This window comes from Cavia porcellus, unplaced genomic scaffold (genome assembly GCF_034190915.1).
Source record: "Cavia porcellus strain 051 isolate PalLab524CR breed Dunkin Hartley unplaced genomic scaffold, mCavPor4.1 scaffold_5, whole genome shotgun sequence".
Taxonomy (NCBI): Eukaryota; Metazoa; Chordata; class Mammalia; order Rodentia; family Caviidae; genus Cavia; species Cavia porcellus.
Genome location: NW_026947488.1, coordinates 1,755,236 through 1,773,591, shown reverse-complemented (window position 1 = coordinate 1,773,591; position 18,356 = coordinate 1,755,236). Strand labels below are relative to the sequence as shown.

Below are 18,356 nucleotides of genomic sequence, written 5' to 3'. Positions count from 1 at the left end.
GGGCGGCCGGATGCCCAGCCTGCGCACTGCGCACCGCCCACCGTCTGCCACCGCCTGCCTGGCTGCCACCGCCAGCACTGCTCAGTGACCGCCAGCCATGGCCCGAGCACCCAGCCTGGCCCTGCTCCTGTTGGGGCAGCTCCTGGCAGCCACCGCAGCACAGGTGAGCGCAGCTTTTCCCAGCAAAGGGCGGCCGCGTGGGGCCCAGGCGTCCCAGTCAGGGGCGACCCTGGCTTCCAGGTCCACCACGGAGCCAGGGCTTATGTACACCTTGGGGACTCTTGGGGATGTGGGGCTGCCTTACTGCCGGCCCTGAGTCCCCACAGATGACACCTGGATGTGTCCTCCGTTCCATCCCGTTCTCACCCGGCCCCTGCCGGTGCAGCCTGGACGCACAATATTGCCTTTGTTCCTGGGGCTCCCCGTGGGACCAGAGCCCAGCCACCCCTGGCCGGTGAGGGGCATCACCAGCCCTGGGTGCCAGCTTCCAGGACTGAGGCGCAGGGACCTGAAGTTGTGGTGACCACCCTGGCACAGGGACAGAGCCTGGGGCTGCCCAGTGGAGCTGCCCTGGGAAGCCACCATGGTGGGGTGCAGGCCCAACTAAAGACTCTTCTCTATTTCAGAAAGTGGGGCTTCCCGGCCCCCCAGGCCCCCCAGGCCCACCTGGGAAGCCAGGCAAGGATGGCATTGATGTGAGTTGGGATGGGGTTCAAGGGGTTCTAGAACTGGCGGTGCTGGGCTGGTGGGGACAGCACCATACCCAACGGACAGCGAGTGGGGAAACCAGGGTGGGCAGTGAGAGGACAAAGACCTGTTGTCCCCGCCTGCTGGGCCACAGCCTGGCCTGGGTGGTCCTTGGGGCAGGATTGCGGGTTAAGAAAGGTGCATGACCCCTGCGCTCCTATGGGCAGAGCCCTGGGCTCTCTGGACAGATGGGGCCAGGGCTCTTGTTGGGAGCTCCCTGGGGCTGGAGCCAGTGAGGGGTGGAGAGGGTCAGCCATGCCCCAGAAGGGGTGTCTTCCATAGTGTCCCAGGGCAGGTGGGGCCCACTTTGGGGGGCTGCTGGTACCTCCCCAAGAGGGTGGTCTGGGCTGAGGACCTTATTTATCCTATCAGGGCTGGTCCTTTCCCGTAGTGCTGGCCAATGGCCCTGCACAGCCTTCCGGAGTCCCTGAGGACTTAGCCTTGGTGGCCATGCCCCTCCCCTCCCTTATTGTAGGGCTGGCGCTCAGGGTCGCGATGGACCCTGGACTGTGTGGCCCAGGGCTGTGGCCTCTTTCTGCCTCTCTTACTGGGGCTTGGCATCTGGGGCTCTGGGCTCCCCTTAAATCCAGAGCCCACAGTCCAGTTTAGGAGTTTACTCACGCTGCTGAGCATCCAGGAACTTCGGGCCACTGGAACTCCTTCCCAGAAAGGAGGTGCTGCTGCTGCCTCCCCAGCAGGGGGAGCCTGGGTGTCCCAAAGCCTGCTTTCCAGAGCTCTTGTCTCCCCCCCCCCCCCCCCCGCCCCCGTGCTGGGAGCACTGAGGACCAGGCCTGCAGCCTGCTCGTGAGGGTGGGGCTGTGTCCCTGTGCCCTCAGGGTGTCAGGTGCTGCGTGGCCCTGCAAGGGCTGAGTCCCTTCTGTCAGCCCCGTTTCCCTAGTGCTGGCCTGTGAGGGCAGGAGGCCCTGGGTGTGGACAAGAGGGGCTGGGGAACCCCATTTAGACTCCATGGGGCTGGGCCTTCTGGACAGAATTGGAGGCCACCTTGCTTTGATTTCCTGAGCTGGGGTCTCAGGGGCCCTGTGTAACATCTACCCCTCTGCAGGGAGAGGCTGGTCCTCCGGGTCTGCCTGGGACTCTGGTGAGTGTCTTTGGCTTGGGGAGGGGACAGCCCATTTCCAGTCTGGAGGGGGATGGGCAGAGGGAACAGAAGGTCATTGATGTCTGTCCCCTCATGCTGAGCCTGTGTCGCCCCAGATGAGGCCTCTGAAGTTCCAGGAGGGTTTGAAGCCAGGAAGGGTAGGAGGGGCATGCGTGGGATTCAGTGTCTCTGGGTAGGGTCTGGCTCGGAGCTTTTTTGGGCCGTTGCCAGGGCAAGCTGTGGAAGGACAATAGCCCTGTAGTCCACCCAGGCGGGAGCTGCCAAGTCCCTCAACTTGTCTAGTTCCAGGGATTGAGGGCCCTGGGCCCACTGCAGTCCCATACAGGGATCTGCTGGGCCTTGGCTGGGGATGCTGAATTGACCGGGTAACCAAGGGCTGGGAAGGGGCAGCCTGCCTGGGCCATGAGGGTGGGGCCTCCAGGAAAGGGACCCTTGAGATGGCTGGGCAGAGTCCTGCCCAGGAAGTCCTCCTTTTCTTGCTAAAAGCCAAGGACTCGTCCCTCTGACCTCAGCCACCCCCTCCATACAGGGATCCAAAGGGACCCCAGGGAAACCAGGAAAGCCTGGAGAGGCAGGGCTGCCGGGACTTCCAGGAGTGGATGTGAGCACGCCAGCCCCTCCTCCTGCCTTGCCCCCTCCCCCTTCCCCTCCCCCTCCCCCTGCACTGCGGCTGCCCTGGAGGGGCTCTGCCAAATCCAGCGCCAAGGGCAGGTTGTAATTGCTCTTCTCCTGCTGGGCCTGCTCAGGCAGGAGACCCAGCCCTGACAGAAGTCCCCAGTGGGGTCCCTGGCCTCTGTCCCAGTCCCTTCAAAGTCCTGCCAGCTTTCGATGAGCCAGGAACAGGCACCACTGTTGGGCTCCTCCACCCCTGGCAAGCCCCTGGGGGGGGGCAGGCATGGCTCCAGCCCAGTAGGAGTGAGCCTCCAGTCCTGCTGGTTTTGTTTCATGGGGCCCCATTGCTAGCTTCCTGCTGGCTGTCCCCACCTCACCCCAAGCTCTGAGGACAGTGGGTGGACAGGGCCAGGCCTTGGGTCTGAGAAACCTCTGCACACATCTGACCTGAGGAACCAGCTGTGGTTCACTTGTGCCCTTGGGGTAGGGTACATGCTTCCCTCCTCTGCTCCCCAGGGTCTGACTGGGCGGGATGGACCTCCTGGACTCAGAGGTGCCCCTGGAGAGCGGGTAAGTGCTGGCCCCCATGTCCAGTGATGTGGTGAGGTCCGCTGGCAGGGATGGCAGCAGAGGGGCGCTGGGCACAGGTGTCGTGTGGCCAGCCCCCATAGCTGGCTTCCCCTCTTCCAACCCATGTCTGGTGCAAGTGGTCCTGCATTCAGCCGGTGGCAGGGGTAGCTGGAGTGGGGGGTGGCTCCCCCTCCACCGTGGGGTGACCGACCACAAGGGCCTCGACGTCTGCCACCAAGTCCCCTGGGTCTGACCATCACACACTGACATGCCTGGCTACTGCCAGCCCCTCCTCTTCTGGCTCTGAGGACTCTCTCCTTCCTCCCTGAGTGGGGCAGCATGGGCAAGGACTGCCCAGGGATGATGCCCGAGGTCTGCACCCCATGTGTCTTTCCTGTGGAGTTTCCAGGGTCACCTCTCTGTGGTCAGACGGGGTCTAAAGGCCCCACTCTCGGGCCCTTCTTGGGTAGAAGGGTGTACTCCTGGCTGCCCGTAAGTGGCCAGCAGTGAGTCCTGCCTCGGCCTCGGCCTCGCTCATCTGTTAGTGGGGCTCCTGCACCTGCTCCCCCGTGGAGGACTTGCAGGACCAGATTGGGGTGGGGCGCCTGTGGAGAAGAGGTGAAGCTCCTTCCCCAGAGCACCCTGACACCTGCTTTTTTTCTCAGGGAAGCCTGGGACCCCCAGGGCCGCCTGGGCTGGGGGTGAGTACCATCCTCGCCTCTCCTTGGGTCTGAGGAGACAGCAGGTTTGGCCACAGCAGTGATCTCCAGGGACCCAGATCTGCCCCTGGGGCTCTGGACTGGGGACCCCACCCTGGCTCCTATCTGGGCTGTGCACCCTGGGAAGGGTCCCTTCCAGGACCCATCTGAACTGTCTTGGGGGTGGCAGGGCAGACCTCACCCGTACCCTGACCACAGGCTTGGTTTTGCAGGGCAAAGGCCTCCCTGGACCCCCTGTGAGTACAGACTGCCCTATGCACCCCACCCAAGCATGTGGGCTCCCAGATCTGCCTCTGCACACAGAGCTGGCCTGGGCATGGCAGGGGTGGGGCTTCTTGGGGCATGGCCTGACCACAGCATGCCCAGCGCCCTACCCTTCAGTGGGGTGCACTGGTCACAGGCGACCCTCTCAGGGTCTGCAAGCCTCCTTGGGTGCCACCTCCTCACCTCAGTGTTTCCCTTTCCCAGGGAGAGGCAGGAGTCAGCGGCCTCCCAGGAGGGATTGGCCTCCGTGGTCCCCCGGTGAGTGGCCCCTAGCGGAGCTCACCTCCTCAGCCACAGCTCCGTAACCTCCCCTTCTTCCTTCCCTTTTCTCACTGGGCAGTGACAAAAGCCCAAGCAGTCCAGACGTAAGGTCACCAGACAGGCAGACGGGTGGCGAAGTGACCTGGAGCAGGGGGACCGGGAGGTCCTTGACCGCAGGCAAAGCTGGGGCCCTCACTGGGTGAGGCTGGCCCTGCCCTGAGTCTTACCCTTCCCCAGGGACCCTATGGACTTCCGGGACTGCCAGGGCCCCCAGGGCCTCCAGGACCTCCTGTGAGTACAGGGTGGGCGCTCTGGGGTGCCTGGGTGGGCTGAGCAGTGGCCTGGGTGCCGCTCTGCTCCCCAGAGGATATGGAGCCTTCCCTGGGAGTAGACAGAACCTGGACAGAGTCCAGGGCAGGACCCCGCCCCCAAACAGATGTCCTGCCACTGTCATTTGCCCTGGTGAGGGGCTTGCAACACCCACATTGGCCACGTGCGGACCCCAAGATCCTGGTGAGCGAGGAAGTCATGATCAGAGTGGGTTGGAGGCAAATGGATGACCTGTCTTTCTCTGTGTTCCAGGGGCAGCCTGGGGTCCTTCCCGAAGGTGCTACGGACCTGCAGGTGGGCACTTGTTGGCTGTGAAGGGGCAGAGGTGCCCCCATTGGGGTAGGGTCTACCTGAGGCTACGGCAGCCACACTCCCACCAGAGAGGGCCCTGCTCCCCCAGCAGGGAGGTGGACCAGGGAGGGGACGGGGACGGGGCTCAGGGCAGACAGCTTGGGCACCACCGCCCCTCCCTCGCACCTGCCCTGCTCTGGTGTGGGCCTGAGCCACCCAGGAACAACAGCAATTTAGGCTCGGAAGGTCCTGTCCTGCAGACGGCACAGCAGACGCTGCCTGTCTGGTGCAGACAGGCACCGCCCTCACCTCAGGAGCTCCCGGGGTTCATGTTGGTCTTGACCTCGGGCCTTGTCAGTCCTGTGAAGAGAAACAGACCTTTCTCCTCCGTGCAGCTGTTCACAGCATCAGAGAGCAGTGTCTGCGGTTCTCTGCTTTTTGGGTTTTTTTGGTATAGGGAATCGAATTCATGACCTCATGCTTGCCAGGCAGGCACTGCGCCCCCAAGCTGTATCCCCAGTCGGTGTCTGCGGTTTTGTGCTTGGGAGGGAAAGCTCTGAACGGCTTTAACAGCAGCCCTGAGCACTCTCTTCTCACTCTGTGCTGCCTGCGAGGGAGGCTTTCGGGCACCCGGACTGGGAGGTGCTGGCTCTGGAGGTGGGCCAGGGGCGCAGAGGCCTGGGTCACCCTGCTCAGCTCAGGGAGGAGCACAAGGGCCCTGCACGCTGAGGCCTGGCTGCTGCGCCAGGTGGGCTCCGGGCCTGGGCATCGCGGCTGTGGTTGGGCCTCCTCGAGGCAGTTCTGAGATGAAGGCCCCTCTGTGGAGCCGGCAGCTGCTCATGAATAGCTGCTTTGAAACCCAGGGTCTGCAGAGAGATTGGGCAGCTCTGAGGGGTGTCCAGCCAAGCCTGGCCCCCCGCAAACCTTGGCCACACCCCACAGGACCCTGTCTGGGCTCAGCCACAGTCTCTTTGCCATGTGCAGTGGCCCTTCTCGGGGCCCCTGGGTGCTGACCTCTGGGGGGCCAGGAGGGCCTGACCATTCTGTCTCCCAACAGTGCCCCGCCATCTGCCCTCCAGGTCCCCCTGGGCCTCCAGGAATGCCAGGTTTCAAGGTGAGTGGAGGTGCGGGTGATGTGGGCCTCCTGGCAGCTGGTCATGAGGGGCTGTGGGACTGGAAGGGGTGGGGTCGGGATCACAGGAGGTGGGGGCAGTGCTGTCCCCCAGCCCTCTCCATCCAGCTCACACTGAAGCTGACGTGGCCTGGCTGGGCCTGGGCTGCAAGAGACCCAGGGAGGACTGGGCACTGGCACCGTGGCCCACCCTGCCCCAGTGCTGCCTGTCTGGTTTGGCCGAAGGCTCTCACGTGGGGCACGGGGTGAATTGGGCCTCAGTTTTGCTATCTGGGCCCTGGGCTTTGGTCCGGAACCTGCAGTGCTACTGTGACTGGGTCCGAGCTAGTGGGGCTCCGGCCTCAGCTCAGGGCCACAGGGGAGGACACCAAGGGCTGGAGGGGTCTGCCTGTTTGCTTGCAGGGGCCCACGGGCTACAAAGGAGAACAGGGAGAAGTCGGCAAAGACGGCGAGAAGGTAGGTCCTCTGGCCATGCTGGGGCTGCTGACCCAGGAAGGGCAGCTGAGAGGAGTGGGCACCGAGGCCTTCTGGGGCCCTGTCACTCCTGTCTCTGTCACTGTGGCCACTGCCCATGTCACAGCAGGCTAGGGGTAAGGTCTAGGGTGGCCTGGTGGACAGGATGGGCTAGATGGGGACCAACGCTTAGGTAGCATGAGGCCCTCCTGCTGCCAGGAGGGGAGACCTGCAGCAGCCGAGGTACGGGAGCCCCAGCCTGAATGCTGACCACTGCTTTCTGTGTTGCAGGGCAACCCCGGCCCGCCTGGCCCTGCTGGTATTCTGGGTGCTGTGGGGCTACAGGTGAGGCCAAGAGGGGCCAAGGTGGTGGAAGGGGAGCCCCATGGGTGGACCCCCAAGTTGATAACCAGGCTTTGGGGACAGTCAGCCAGTACCTAAGGCAAAGATGCTGGCTGGAAGCAGCCTGGGGCCTGGCCTGAGGCAGAGCTTGGGGGAGGGCCCTGCAGTAGCCTCAGGTTGGGGTGCAGCACAGCCTCTGCATCTCTGGCTTCTCCCCACAGGGCCCTCGAGGATTAAGAGGACTGCCGGGGCCGCTCGGGCCCCCTGGGGACCGGGTAAGTCCTGCTGCCTGGTCACAGGATGTGGCCAGCTGAGGTCAGCCCCGGAGGCTGGGGACCCATATGGGACAAGTCCAGTTGGGACCAAGAGTCCAGCTGGCAGTGCTGGGCTCTTGTCCTGCCGGCTGTGTCTGGGTCACTCTGAGTCTCTGTTCCTACAAGAGTACCCTAAATGCCCTCTCTCTTGCAGGGTCCCATTGGATTCCGAGGGCCCCCAGGCATACCAGGATCACCCGGGAAAGTGGTACGTGTGTGTCTAGGGGGAGGGGAGCCCCATGCAGGTCCCCTCCTTCCTCTAGCTGTGTCACTCAGCCCACTGGCCCTGAGCTGGCCTGCCCCGGGCTGTGCTGTACTGTGGGCACCTGTGGGGGACTCAGCACATCTGGAGGGGCCCTGGCACAGCTGAGGGCAGGTTCATGGAGGGACCCTTCCTTGCGGGTTGCTCTGCCTCTTGGGCCGTTCTGGGTGTTCAGCTTTTTTCATCCCTGTGGCTCCAGTAACCCATGGCAGCATCATGCCAGCTGCTGCTGAGCACAACCAGAGACCTGGCAGGCCGTGGAGGGGCCTCAGGGACCTTGGTCCAGGTTGCTCATTCTGTCCCTGTGCCTTTTGTCATTCCCAGGGTGACAGAGGCGAGAGGGGCCCAGAGGGCTTCCGAGGCCCCAAGGGTGACCTTGTAAGTAAGAGGGTGATTCTGTGGGTCCTTCTGGGAAGAACTAGATCTTATTCCCAACTGTGTCTGGAGTAGGGGCACATGTGGGGGGACTTGGGGCGCCCCACATCAACTCCCAGGGTGAGTGGGGCAAGCCGCCAGACAGGTGAGGCCTGGGCCCGGAGGCAGGGCAGCCCTTGCTCTGCCCCAGGGTTCAGACCCTGGCCGGGCAGCCCCTGCCCTGGCCCCTGCAGAGCTGTCACCCCTACCCTGGCTGCCCAGCTGTGCAGCGGGGTGAGGGAGGGAACAGCAGAATCACCGTGAGGTCAGGGACCAACTATCACTCGAAATGAAGGGGCCCTTCCGCAGACCCACCCCGAGCCCCAGCAGCAGGGAGCACAGCAGGCAGCCTTGCCGTGCCACTGTGGCAGCGCACCCACAGAAACCGCGGCCCAGAGCTCAGCTGCCCTCACCCAAGGCCCAGCTCTGGCGAGGCTTGGGCTGCAGGAAGTAGGGAGCCCGCATGGGAAGAAAGCTCAGGGTCCCCACTGCAGCCGTGTCACCACTTGTGTGTCTTTAGGGCAGACCTGGTCCCAAAGGGATCCCTGGTGTGGCTGGGCCCGTCGGGGAGCCGGTGAGTACCTTCCTGCCCCAGTGCGGGTGCCAGCGCAGGCCTCAGGCTGCCTGTTCCCCTCCTCACCCATGCCAGCCTCTGCAGCTGCCTCTGCTTCCTGGCCACCACCAGCCCCAGGCTGACTTCCCAGGCAGGCGTGTGACTCGCCACAGGACGGGCTCCACTCCCAAGGCCCCTTCTGTGTGCTCACACTCCGCCACGCCCTTCTCCACACCCACAGCCCCCGCCTCAGTGGCAGCCCCTGCCTGTGCCTCTTCTCAGCCCCAGCAGGCAACGCCATCGCCATCACGTGGGAAGCGAGAGTGATGGGGCAGGCCTGGCAGGCACCAAGCGGGATGTCCTGGGGGTCCTGGGCACCCTGGCCAGCCGGTGACCCTGCCCATGCTTCTGCCCTGTGCGTGTCCCTGAGGGTGGCAGGTTCCACGGGAACACCTCAGCAATGAAGCCACGGGACCCTCCGGAGCTGGGGGACAGGAAAAGGGTGGCTAGGAGGGGCCACCTTCAGGGCAAGGGCAGGGGCAGTCTTGCTTTCTACTCGAGGGGCTGTGTCTCATCCCCAGGGTATGCCAGGCAAGGACGGCCGCGACGGCGTGCCAGGACTTGATGGCGAGAAGGTTGGTGCTTGGCAGGGGCTTACTAGGGAGGGACTAGGGGGCTCGGCTTCCTGAGGCCTTGACATTCACACTGCCCGCCCTGCTCACTGTCCTTGCAGGGGGAGTCCGGCCGCCATGGAGCACCAGGAGAGAAGGGTCCTGACGGGCTGCCAGTGAGTACTGGGCAGGGGGGACCTGGCTGGCCAGGCTGCCATTGCAGGCCCCCCCTCCTGTGGGAGGCCCTGGGGACAGTGCCCAGTGGGCCCTTGTGGGTGGGTGCTCACACGTTTGTGTGCGCGGCACGTAACCGTGCCTGTGCCCACCACCATGTGCTGTGGGGTTGCATCCCCATCTGCCCTAGCGGGGGACTCTTGCAGGGGCTCTGGAGCTGCACTTCAGGAAGCTGTCTGAACCCCATCCTGGGGCAGGCAGGCCTGGACTAGCTCCTCATCCCCAAGCATCTCTGGCTCAGCACTCCACATCCCTGGGTGCAGCTCTGGCTGCCCGTGTGCATTCTGCCCATGGATTGGGAAGTCCTGACTTTGGCTCTGTCCTGGTAGGGCCTCCCTGGACGAGCAGGGTCCAAAGGCGAGAAGGGAGAGCTGGTATGTGGGTGCTGCCTCTGGGTGGGGGAGGGAAGGAGGCAGGGTGGTGGGTGCACAGTGGGCCTGGACAGGGGAATGTAGGACTTGAGGGGTCTCCCTTCTGCAGGGCCAAGCTGGAGAGCTGGGCGAGGCTGGCCCTTCCGGAGAGCCAGGCATCCCTGTAAGTGTCCCGGCCCTTCCCCAGGGTGCACGCAGGGACCCTGCCAAGTGCATGGGGGACCCTGCCTCATGTCCTTCTCTCTTCTGGCAGGGGGACGTGGGCATGCCTGGGGAGCGTGGCGAGGCTGGCCACAGGGGCTCAGCGGTGAGTGGGGGGTGGGCAAAGTGATAGGGTAGTGCTTGGGTGCCCTCATGGGTTGAACTCTCAAAAGCTGGGAATTCTGGGAGACAGGAGCATCATCTTCTTGGTCCCTGCCCACGGGGAAACTTTGTTCTTGGGACGTTCTTGCCACATTGCATCGGAGATCCCCGCAAGCTCAAGTGGGAGTTCCTAAGTCTGGTGCCTCTACCTGTGGCTTCTGCAACCCTGGGCCCTAGGGGAGGTGTTGGGCATTGGTGCTGGCACCAAGTCCAGCCTGACAAACGGTCCCAGAGCCCCTTCCCTGCCTCCCCGGGAGGCAGCTGCCTCTGTCCCCAGCAACCTGGCCAGATGGCTTGGGACCATAGGAGCAGAGGTTGGCCCCTCAAAGGTGACACCTTGAATGCAGGGCATCCACTCACAGCTGTGTCTTTCAGGGGGCCCTTGGCCCACAAGGTCCTCCTGGACCCCCTGGCGTCCGAGGCTTCCAGGTGGGTTCACTGGGTAAGGGTTTAGCTGGTGCTATGACCCGGTTGCCCAGGCCAGGGCAGTGAGTCCTGAGGGATTGGGCCAGGGTCCTGGCTGGGCTTTGTGGGCACTGACCCTTGGGACCTGTCCACAGGGCCAGAAAGGCAGCATAGGAGATCCTGGCCTCCCAGGACCCCAAGGCCTCCGTGGTGAAGTGGGTGACCAGGTAAGTGGCTGTCCTGGCAGGTGGGGTACTGCTCGTGCACCCTACCCTGCCCCCACTGTGGTCCCACAGACACAGGTGGCAGACACCCTGCTGGCCAGTGGCCACCTGAGCCTGCGGCTACCCACCTGGGTGGTGAGGGCTGTGGTGCCAGCTCTGAAGGCAGTGCCCCTTGGTTCTTCTGTCATTCATCCCCAGGCCTAGTCATTCATCTAGGCCACTCTGCCTTCAGCTCCATGTAGAGGCCTGGCTTGTGCCCCAACAACTGGGGCAGGAGAGAGGTCACCACATCTGTGGGGGCCCACAGACGCCTAACTTGGCAGAGGCTCACGCTGCTGCCCAGGGAGTTTCCAGGTCCCTTTCCTGCCGGGCTTGCAGCAGCCAGTGACTCAGCTCTGCAGACACGCAGGGCCCAGGGACATTGCCTGCTCAGGATACCTCAGATCACCCTAGTGCAGGCTGATGGGCCTGGGCCATGGCACCAGGTCCCTGAGGGCCTGTGTGCCTGCCTTGGCCACCCTGCAGGACAGTGGTGAAGCACTCACAGATGTGGGCCTGCTGATGGAAGGGTCCAGGACCTGGCCGCAAATGTGGGGCACAAGAGAAACCACCGTCTACTGAGGAGCGCTGGGCATTCTGTCCACTTTGGGCAGAACACTCAGAAGTTCAGCAAGATGCTGTGGCCGCCCAGGACCAGGCGGGCTCACAGGGCAGCCGGGGTGTGAGCAGGCGCCTGTGCAGCTCTGGTCCTGCTGCCACCTGGACTCCACGGGAGGGGCACACCTTTTGCCTTGGGGCAGGTCCTCACCTGGTTTGTTGGGCAGGGCTGAGGATCAAACCGAGCCCTCAGGCCCACCGGGCAGCTCTGTACCCCTAGACACTCAGCCGCTAGCTGTGTTTAAGGAGTGCTCCACAGACATGGTCCCCATCTCACAGTTCAAGGGGAAGATGATAAAGAGGGTCCGTGGCCACCAGGACTGGTACAGCGGTGGGAGGTGCTCTGTAGGGAAGGCTCTTGATGCTCACGGCCCACAGGGCACAGGCCTTGGAGCTGCCATCCACCTGTGCACCCGAGACAGGCCCTGGCCTGGGAATGGGCTTCTGGCCCCTTCCTACGAAGGCAAGGAGGTGTGGTCCAGGTAGGGTCACTGTCTCTACGGTGCCTGCGGTGTCTCTAAGCAGAGCCTTTTCTCTGCCCAGGGCCCAGGAGGTGCCACAGGCCCGAAGGGAGACCAGGTGAGTGGGCACAGTATGTGCACGGCGCCGCCCGGCCACCGCTTGGGGTCCGTTCGCAGCTTGGAGCAGCTCCTTTCCCCGTTCCCTTGGGCACAGCTGCCCATGCCTGTGCCACAGCCAGCCATGTGGTCACTGTAGCGCTCCCCACAAAGGCTCCTCCATCCCAGGAGCTCAGGGGTGGCTGCATCGTCCCTGAGGAGCCTGCTCCTGCCTCAAGTGCCCTCAGCCTGGTGGGCCCTGCCCTGGCCTGTGACAGAGCAGAGGCCCTCTGTGGTCCTGATGCTCTGTTCAAAGGCGGGCACCAGCCTGAGTCCTGGCCTCAGTCTTGGGTTGGAGCCGGGAGCTTCAGGAGTTTAGGACAGGAAACAGCCATGATTAACCCTGGGTGTGTTGTCTCCAGGGCATCGCAGGTTCTGATGGCCTCCCTGGGGACAAAGGAGAGCTGGTAAGTGTGGTCCCAGGACAGTGTGGGTAGGGAGCCCTCCAGGAGACAAGGCCAGCAGATGGCGCCTGCTGGGGGAGACCTGAGGTGTGAGGCCTGGCCACAGCTGCCCCGCCCCCGGGAGTGCGGGTCTGCACACCCGCCACTCACCTGAGGTCCTCAGCTGAATGAATCAGTCACTGGTGAGGCTGCATGGGTACAAACCGCATTCTCGGGGTGGAAATGGCTGAGTATAAAACAAATCGCTTCACGGACTCCTGTGTCTCCTGGGATGACGGAAATGAGAGATCGTCACGTCTGAGGTTTTCTGTGGGACACGGTTTTCAGTCTGTAACTGAGTCCGTCCTTTGTGTGCAGGGAAAACACAAAGGGACCTGGTCTCTGGGGCCCCCAGTGGCCCCAAGTGAACTTCTTACGCAGTGGCCTGTGCTTAATTTATTTTGGCAAATTCCTACTCAGCCTTGGCAGCTGGGCCCTGAAATCCCAGAAGCAGTGCTTCCTGGCTTCCCCTCCACTGCTGGAGCAGTGGGCAGCGGCTGAGAGGCGCCGAGCCCCTGCCAGCTGGGAGTCTGTGTGCGTGGTCTCAGGTACACTGACGGGGACCGGGCATGGGGCATCCACCTGCCCTTCCTGGCTGTGGCTGTGGCAGTTGGTGCCCGCTGTGTGTGTGCCCTGTCCCATCTCCTGCGGCACATGCGTCTGCTGTCTAATTAGGGCTGTGTCTGGTCACACGTCTGGGTCTGGTTGTCCCTGAGGACCCATCTGAACAAGTACCTGGAGTTTTAGGACAGAGACACTCCGCCCATTGTCGTTCATAAAAACACTGGGGCCAGGAGAGAGCTCTGCACACAGTGCCTGACTGGCCAGTGGGAGGCTCCAAGTTCGAGTCCTGGTACCAAAGACCTAAAAACAATGGTAACAGAGTAACGGCCAGAAGCTGCCACGGAGTTACAGTAGTCACTCTCCAGGGAAATCAGTGTTAAAGCACCCATGGTGCCTATGCTCAGCAACATCAGAAGTCTCCACAGGAGAACACAAAGAAGTAATCTCGTCAGCATTTGCACGTGACTTTAAAGTTTCACCCTTCGCTATTCATGGGTTTGGCAGGTCCGTGGGGACCCACTCCCCACCCTACCCTGTCTGAGGACAGCACTGAGGTAACAGAGAACCCTCTTCTCTCCTAGGGTCCCAGCGGCTCCGTTGGACCCAAAGGAGAGGTAGGTGCCGGGCAGAGGCCTCAGTGGTTTCCCGTGCGCCTGCATGGCCAGGTCCTGGCCACCAAGACAGGCACTGCAGGGAACAGCAGCCTCAGGATGGCCGAGCCCTGCCCCAGCAGGGTTCCTCAGACCCCTTTGTTCTCTTTCTCTGCAGTCTGGCAATCGAGGGGAGCTGGGCCCCAAAGGCATCCAGGGACCCAACGGCACCAGTGGTGTCCAGGGCGTCCCGGGCCCCCCAGGGCCTGTGGGCCTGCAGGGCGTGCAGGGCGTCCCCGGGATCACGGGGAAACCTGGAGTTCCGGTGCGTGGCTCTTTCTGACACTCAGGGCCTGGCCTTGGCTATCCTGGGAGGTCAGTTACTGGGGCGGCAGTACTGGGCACGCCCAGCCTGCTGATGGGCTGGGGTGAATTCCAGGGGAAAGAGGCCAGCGAGCAGCGCATCAGGGAGCTGTGTGGCGGCATGATCAGCGGTGAGTGGCTGCTGCCCTCCTCCTCCTGCCCACCCTCCGGTGGGCAAGTGGGCTCCATGCCTACACCCTAGTGAGCAGCTCTTGCCCTCTGTACGGGAGAGGGCCCCACACCATGCTGGCACTTGCCAGGCACCTAAAACACCCACTGAGGCGCCAGTCACAAGGACCAAGTCACTGCACCTCAGGGCTTGGAGGGACAGCTCCCAGAGGCCCCAAGCGGGTGTCTGTAGCCCTAATTCACAGAATCTGAGACCCTGCAGGAACAGGGAAGGCTGCCCACCCAATGCAGTAAAACTTGCTCATGGGCGATAAATGGAAACTTCCTTCTGAAAGGCAGTGTAGATTTGTGCCTTACGTTAAAATATTTTCATAATTCTGACATAAATGCTGTGCCTTGTTTTCCAAAAGAGCAAATTGCACAGTTAGCTGCACACCTGAGGAAGCCTCTAGCACCAGGCTCCATTGGTCGGCCTGGTCCAGCTGGGCCCCCAGGACCCCCAGGACCCCCAGGCTCCATCGGCCACCCTGGTATTCGAGGGCCTCCTGGATACCGTGGTCCCACCGGAGAGCTGGGAGACCCTGGCCCCAGAGGTGAGTACTCAGCCCAACACCGGTCACTGTGTGTGGGCAGAGCCGCACTAGCCCCACGAGAAAACCTAGGCCCCGAGTGTCTGCAGCGTCTCCTCCACAGACACATGGGCTCCAGGTCACCTGGCCGTAAGCACACCGCCTTCTGGCCTTGTCTGGCCTGTGCTCGCACTGGCGGAGCCCATAGCCTGCGCTGGGTTTCCTCCTACCCTCATGGCCGTTCCTAGGGCTCCTGTGAAAAGGCTCTAAGGACCCAGTCATCAGCGCTGCTTCCTTGGGGAGATTATTAAGGGGCTCCCCAGGTCACTCCCAGGAGGACGGGACCTCAGCTTTCAGGGCCCAGCCAGTATATCCCCCCTGATCCTGTGGGTACCAGAACTTTTTTACTGTGTAATTTTTCTCAACAGAACATTGGGCGGGAAGGGACTGGTTAAAATGTGAGTAGTAGTAACAGGGGCCCTCAGAACATGTGTCTTCCCCAAAATTGGCAGCATATACAATGTCCCTTGCAAAAGGCAAAATTCAAACATTCAAAATCCTATTTTGAGGGTAAGAATTGAAAAACTTATGTGAGTGACAGCCCATCAGTGCCACAGGTCTGGGTCCTGGACGCGAAACGGGGCACTGACCCTTGGAAAGCTGGACCCCATCAGGTGGTCTTGTGATGCTGGTTCATTTCATGTGACCGACTGGCAATGTCCTGCTCCCAGAAACAGCTTCAGAGAGAGTCAGGGCAGACTCTGGGCATTCCCTTCCTCCCCTGAGATCCGGGGCTCAGCAGCTGGGAAGCGAGCAGGCGGGGAGCAGGATGCCTTCCGCCTGTTTTGGGGGTCCCTGAGTGTCGCCACCCAGCTCCTCCTGTTCACCTGAGGCACAGGTGCAGCGTCTGCTCCGAACCAGTTGTTCCGGGTGCCTTGGCCACGTCTCCAGGGCGGGCGGGGTTTCCTCAGGCCGGCTCCGCAGTTCAGTGCCACACAAACGAGTGTGAGAAGAGTACGGTTTCCCCAGACTGAATTCCTTCTAGACTGCTGAGAACAGACGTCAGATCCTCTCTGGGAAGAGCAGTTTGTGGTTAGTTAATGGCGTAAAGGCCACTGAGAGATGCTCACAAACGGATGCTGTCCTGGGGACTGCAGCCAGAGTGCACCTCTGCCCTGTGCCGGCTGCTGCAGGAGGCTCCAGGCAGCCTGTGTACCGGAAGATGCCCATGCACTGTGGCCACTTGGGGACCCAGACAGGCTCCCAGCACTGCTGTGCCGCCTCTTCACCCCAGGAAACATGGCAGCTGAGGAGGAGCCGCCCCCGTCCCCCACCAGTGCCCCAAGAGAGGAGGTCAGGCACACTGCATCAGAGCCAATGGAGCAGACTTCCCAGGGCTGCAGTGACCGGTGGAAGCCCACTGCCCAAGGGGAGGACAATCATCCCTCTGGGGCTTTGGGACTTCATGCTAATCAGGTGCCTACAACTCTGGCCAGCATCAGAAGACCACAGCCCTGACAGTGGCGGTGTTACTGCCAGCACCAGGCCAGCATAACAGTGCTAACAGTGCCTTTTGCCTTACATGTGTTACTATATTGACCAGAAGTTCACTCTGGCTCAGCTACTCAGGAGGCTGAGGCAGGAGGATTACAAGTTCAAGGCCAGTCTGGACAACTTGGGGAGACTCTCTCAGAGTTGGGGGTGCATGTCAGCAGTGCCCGGGTTCAATATCTAGTACACCCCCACACACACACACACGCGCACACAGGGTAAGTCTACCAGTAGTGTGGTATCTGATATCCTGTGGTGAGAAATCTGCTGTCCCTGCTGGAAGAGTTTAACACACCTCCCCTACCATGACTCACATAGGCCAAATTACAGAAAGGGAAGATCTGAATGCCATCAGGACACTTTAAATACCCTTAGGTAATGCAGGGGTCAACAATCATAAAAATGAATACCAGATCAGTAGCCAATGGCTCAAGCCTGAGTATTTTGAACCAAAGTTCTGCCCATCAGCGGCAGGGAGGTCAGCGGGCAGCAGGGTGGGCCACATGTTGCCCTCTGCGGAGTCTGTGTAGGAGACACCTGCACATTTCTAAGTGACTTTGCTCCCGTGAACAGAACAGTGTGCAGAGCAGGGAGCCCTGCTTTCCATCCCTGCGGGATCCAACCCTGTCCTGTCACTGTGCCAGCTGCCCTAGTGATGTATCCGTGTCCACCTTCATTGCAGGAAGTCAGGGTGACAGAGGAGACAAGGGCGCCCTGGGCACAGGGCTGGATGGTCCCCCCGGAGACCAGGGACTCCAAGGTAGGAACGGCGCCTGGCTCGGTTTCTGAGAAGTGCTTTTCTCCTAAGAGGCAAAGCCTTCTTAGGGTCAGCATTACCAACTGCCTGAAGTACTTTAACGTAAAATTTAATCGATAAACAGACCTCCCTGTGTCTGTCTTAGCTAAGTGGGTTGGGTAAGTACTCCTTAACTAAAGCTGCTCTCGTCTGTTTCAGTTGAATTCTAATAGATTTTCTTGATTTGCGTGTACTTCATGCATTTCAACTTTTGAATGTTAATGAAAGCTGGGCACAGTGGCACAAGCCTGTAATCCCAGTTACTTGGGAGCTGAGGCAGGAGGACTGCAAGTTTGAAGTCCGCCTGAGCAACTTACAAACCCTGTTTTAAAGTCAAGTTTTAAAGAAGCCTGAGGATGTAGCTCTCCAGCATGGCACCTGCCAGTGAAGCACAGGGTTCAGTCCCAGCACTGCTAAAAAAGACACCCCGTGCAAATGGTCAGCACGTCGCTGCCCAGCCCTGCATGCGCAGCCCCTGCCGTGTGTAGGACTTGCAGGAGGTCCCCGTCACTGCCTCAGCCTCTCGGTGTGCACACGCACGCGGGTGCCACTCCCTCCCTGGCTCCTCCAGCCTCCCCTGGGCCCCTGCAAGGCACGTGTGTGCCCAGCCCATCTCGAGGTGATGGCTCTGCTGTCCCTGCACCACAGTGGCCTTAGGCATCACCTCCAAGGTGCTGTTTGGCAGACAGCGACCTTGTGGAACGTGGCCTCCACCTCACCTGGGCAGGCACCTCTGCCCTTGGTGACCCTCAGGACTCCCCAGAGCTGTCCCATTCCCTGGCCCACCCAAACCCTCTCCACACGGACTCTGGCCCTGTGACCTGCCTGCCCCAGCCCACTTCAGGCCTCGGCCCTGCTGGCTCCCGGTCCTGTCCAGGGTCAGCAAAGCGCATGCTGAGTCAGGTTGGGGGTTCTCATAGCTCTGTTCCCATCTGGTCTCCAGGGCCACAAGGCGTACCTGGCATCGGCAAAGACGGCCGTGATGGCGCCCACGGTGAGCCTGGGCTTCCTGGCGATGCCGGCCTTCCTGGCGCCGTTGGGGCTCAGGGAACTCCGGGGATCTGCGACACTTCTGCCTGCCAGGGAGCCGTGTTAGGAGGGACCGGGGAGAAGTCTGGCCCTCGCAGCTCATAGGAAGAACTGAAGGAAGGGAGAATCGACGATGCTGGAGGCTCTGGCCCCAGCCAAGAGCGAGGTCACCGGGAGCGGCCAGCATGGCCAGCAGTCAGTCCACAGGCTCCTGGACTGCCGCGGCCACCAGGCCTCGCGTGGCGACGGTGCCACCGGCCCAGGTCCTGTCCACAGTGTTTCTGGCACCCACTCATCTGCGACAATACCTCAACCTCACAATGTCCGGAGGGAGCGGGGTGCGTGTGGAAAGGCCTCTGTGACCCCGCAGGCTAAGACTGCGACTGGTTTACATAGCGTTTGTGTAAAGACTGCACAGCCCCAATAAAATGATACCCCAACCTCCGGCCTAGTGCT

The 18,356-nt window shown here is 61.9% G+C and overlaps 1 protein-coding gene across 1 annotated transcript; it reads left to right on the top strand.

Moving 5' to 3' along the window:
- Positions 1 to 7: 7 nt before the first annotated feature.
- On the top strand, positions 8 to 18,340 carry Col9a3 (collagen type IX alpha 3 chain). The gene is made up of 32 exons (XM_003462812.5): positions 8 to 163; positions 627 to 695; positions 1,811 to 1,846; positions 2,397 to 2,468; positions 2,996 to 3,049; positions 3,715 to 3,750; positions 3,981 to 4,004; positions 4,237 to 4,290; positions 4,531 to 4,584; positions 4,876 to 4,917; positions 5,972 to 6,028; positions 6,449 to 6,502; positions 6,791 to 6,844; positions 7,063 to 7,116; positions 7,310 to 7,363; positions 7,742 to 7,795; positions 8,352 to 8,405; positions 8,966 to 9,019; positions 9,118 to 9,171; positions 9,559 to 9,603; positions 9,710 to 9,763; positions 9,854 to 9,907; positions 10,339 to 10,392; positions 10,524 to 10,595; positions 11,793 to 11,828; positions 12,229 to 12,273; positions 13,455 to 13,487; positions 13,642 to 13,788; positions 13,903 to 13,957; positions 14,366 to 14,548; positions 16,758 to 16,835; positions 17,815 to 18,340. Exons 1-32 carry the CDS (start codon positions 98 to 100, stop codon positions 18,003 to 18,005), a joined length of 2,043 nt encoding a protein of 680 aa, XP_003462860.1. The 5' UTR covers positions 8 to 97; the 3' UTR covers positions 18,006 to 18,340.
- The last annotated feature ends 16 nt before the right edge of the window (positions 18,341 to 18,356 follow it).

What these genes read in the sequence shown, in the direction of transcription:
- Col9a3 (XM_003462812.5), top strand. Translation starts at nt 98, where the DNA reads ATGGCCCGAGCACCCAGCCTGGCCCTGCTCCTGTTGGGGCAGCTCCTG. An exon ending in AAGGCCTCCCTGGACCCCCT is followed by an intron (nt 4,005 to 4,236) that starts GTGAGTACAGAC and finishes TCCCTTTCCCAG; the next exon opens with GGAGAGGCAGGAGTCAGCGG. An exon ending in CTGGCCACAGGGGCTCAGCG is followed by an intron (nt 9,908 to 10,338) that starts GTGAGTGGGGGG and finishes TGTGTCTTTCAG; the next exon opens with GGGGCCCTTGGCCCACAAGG.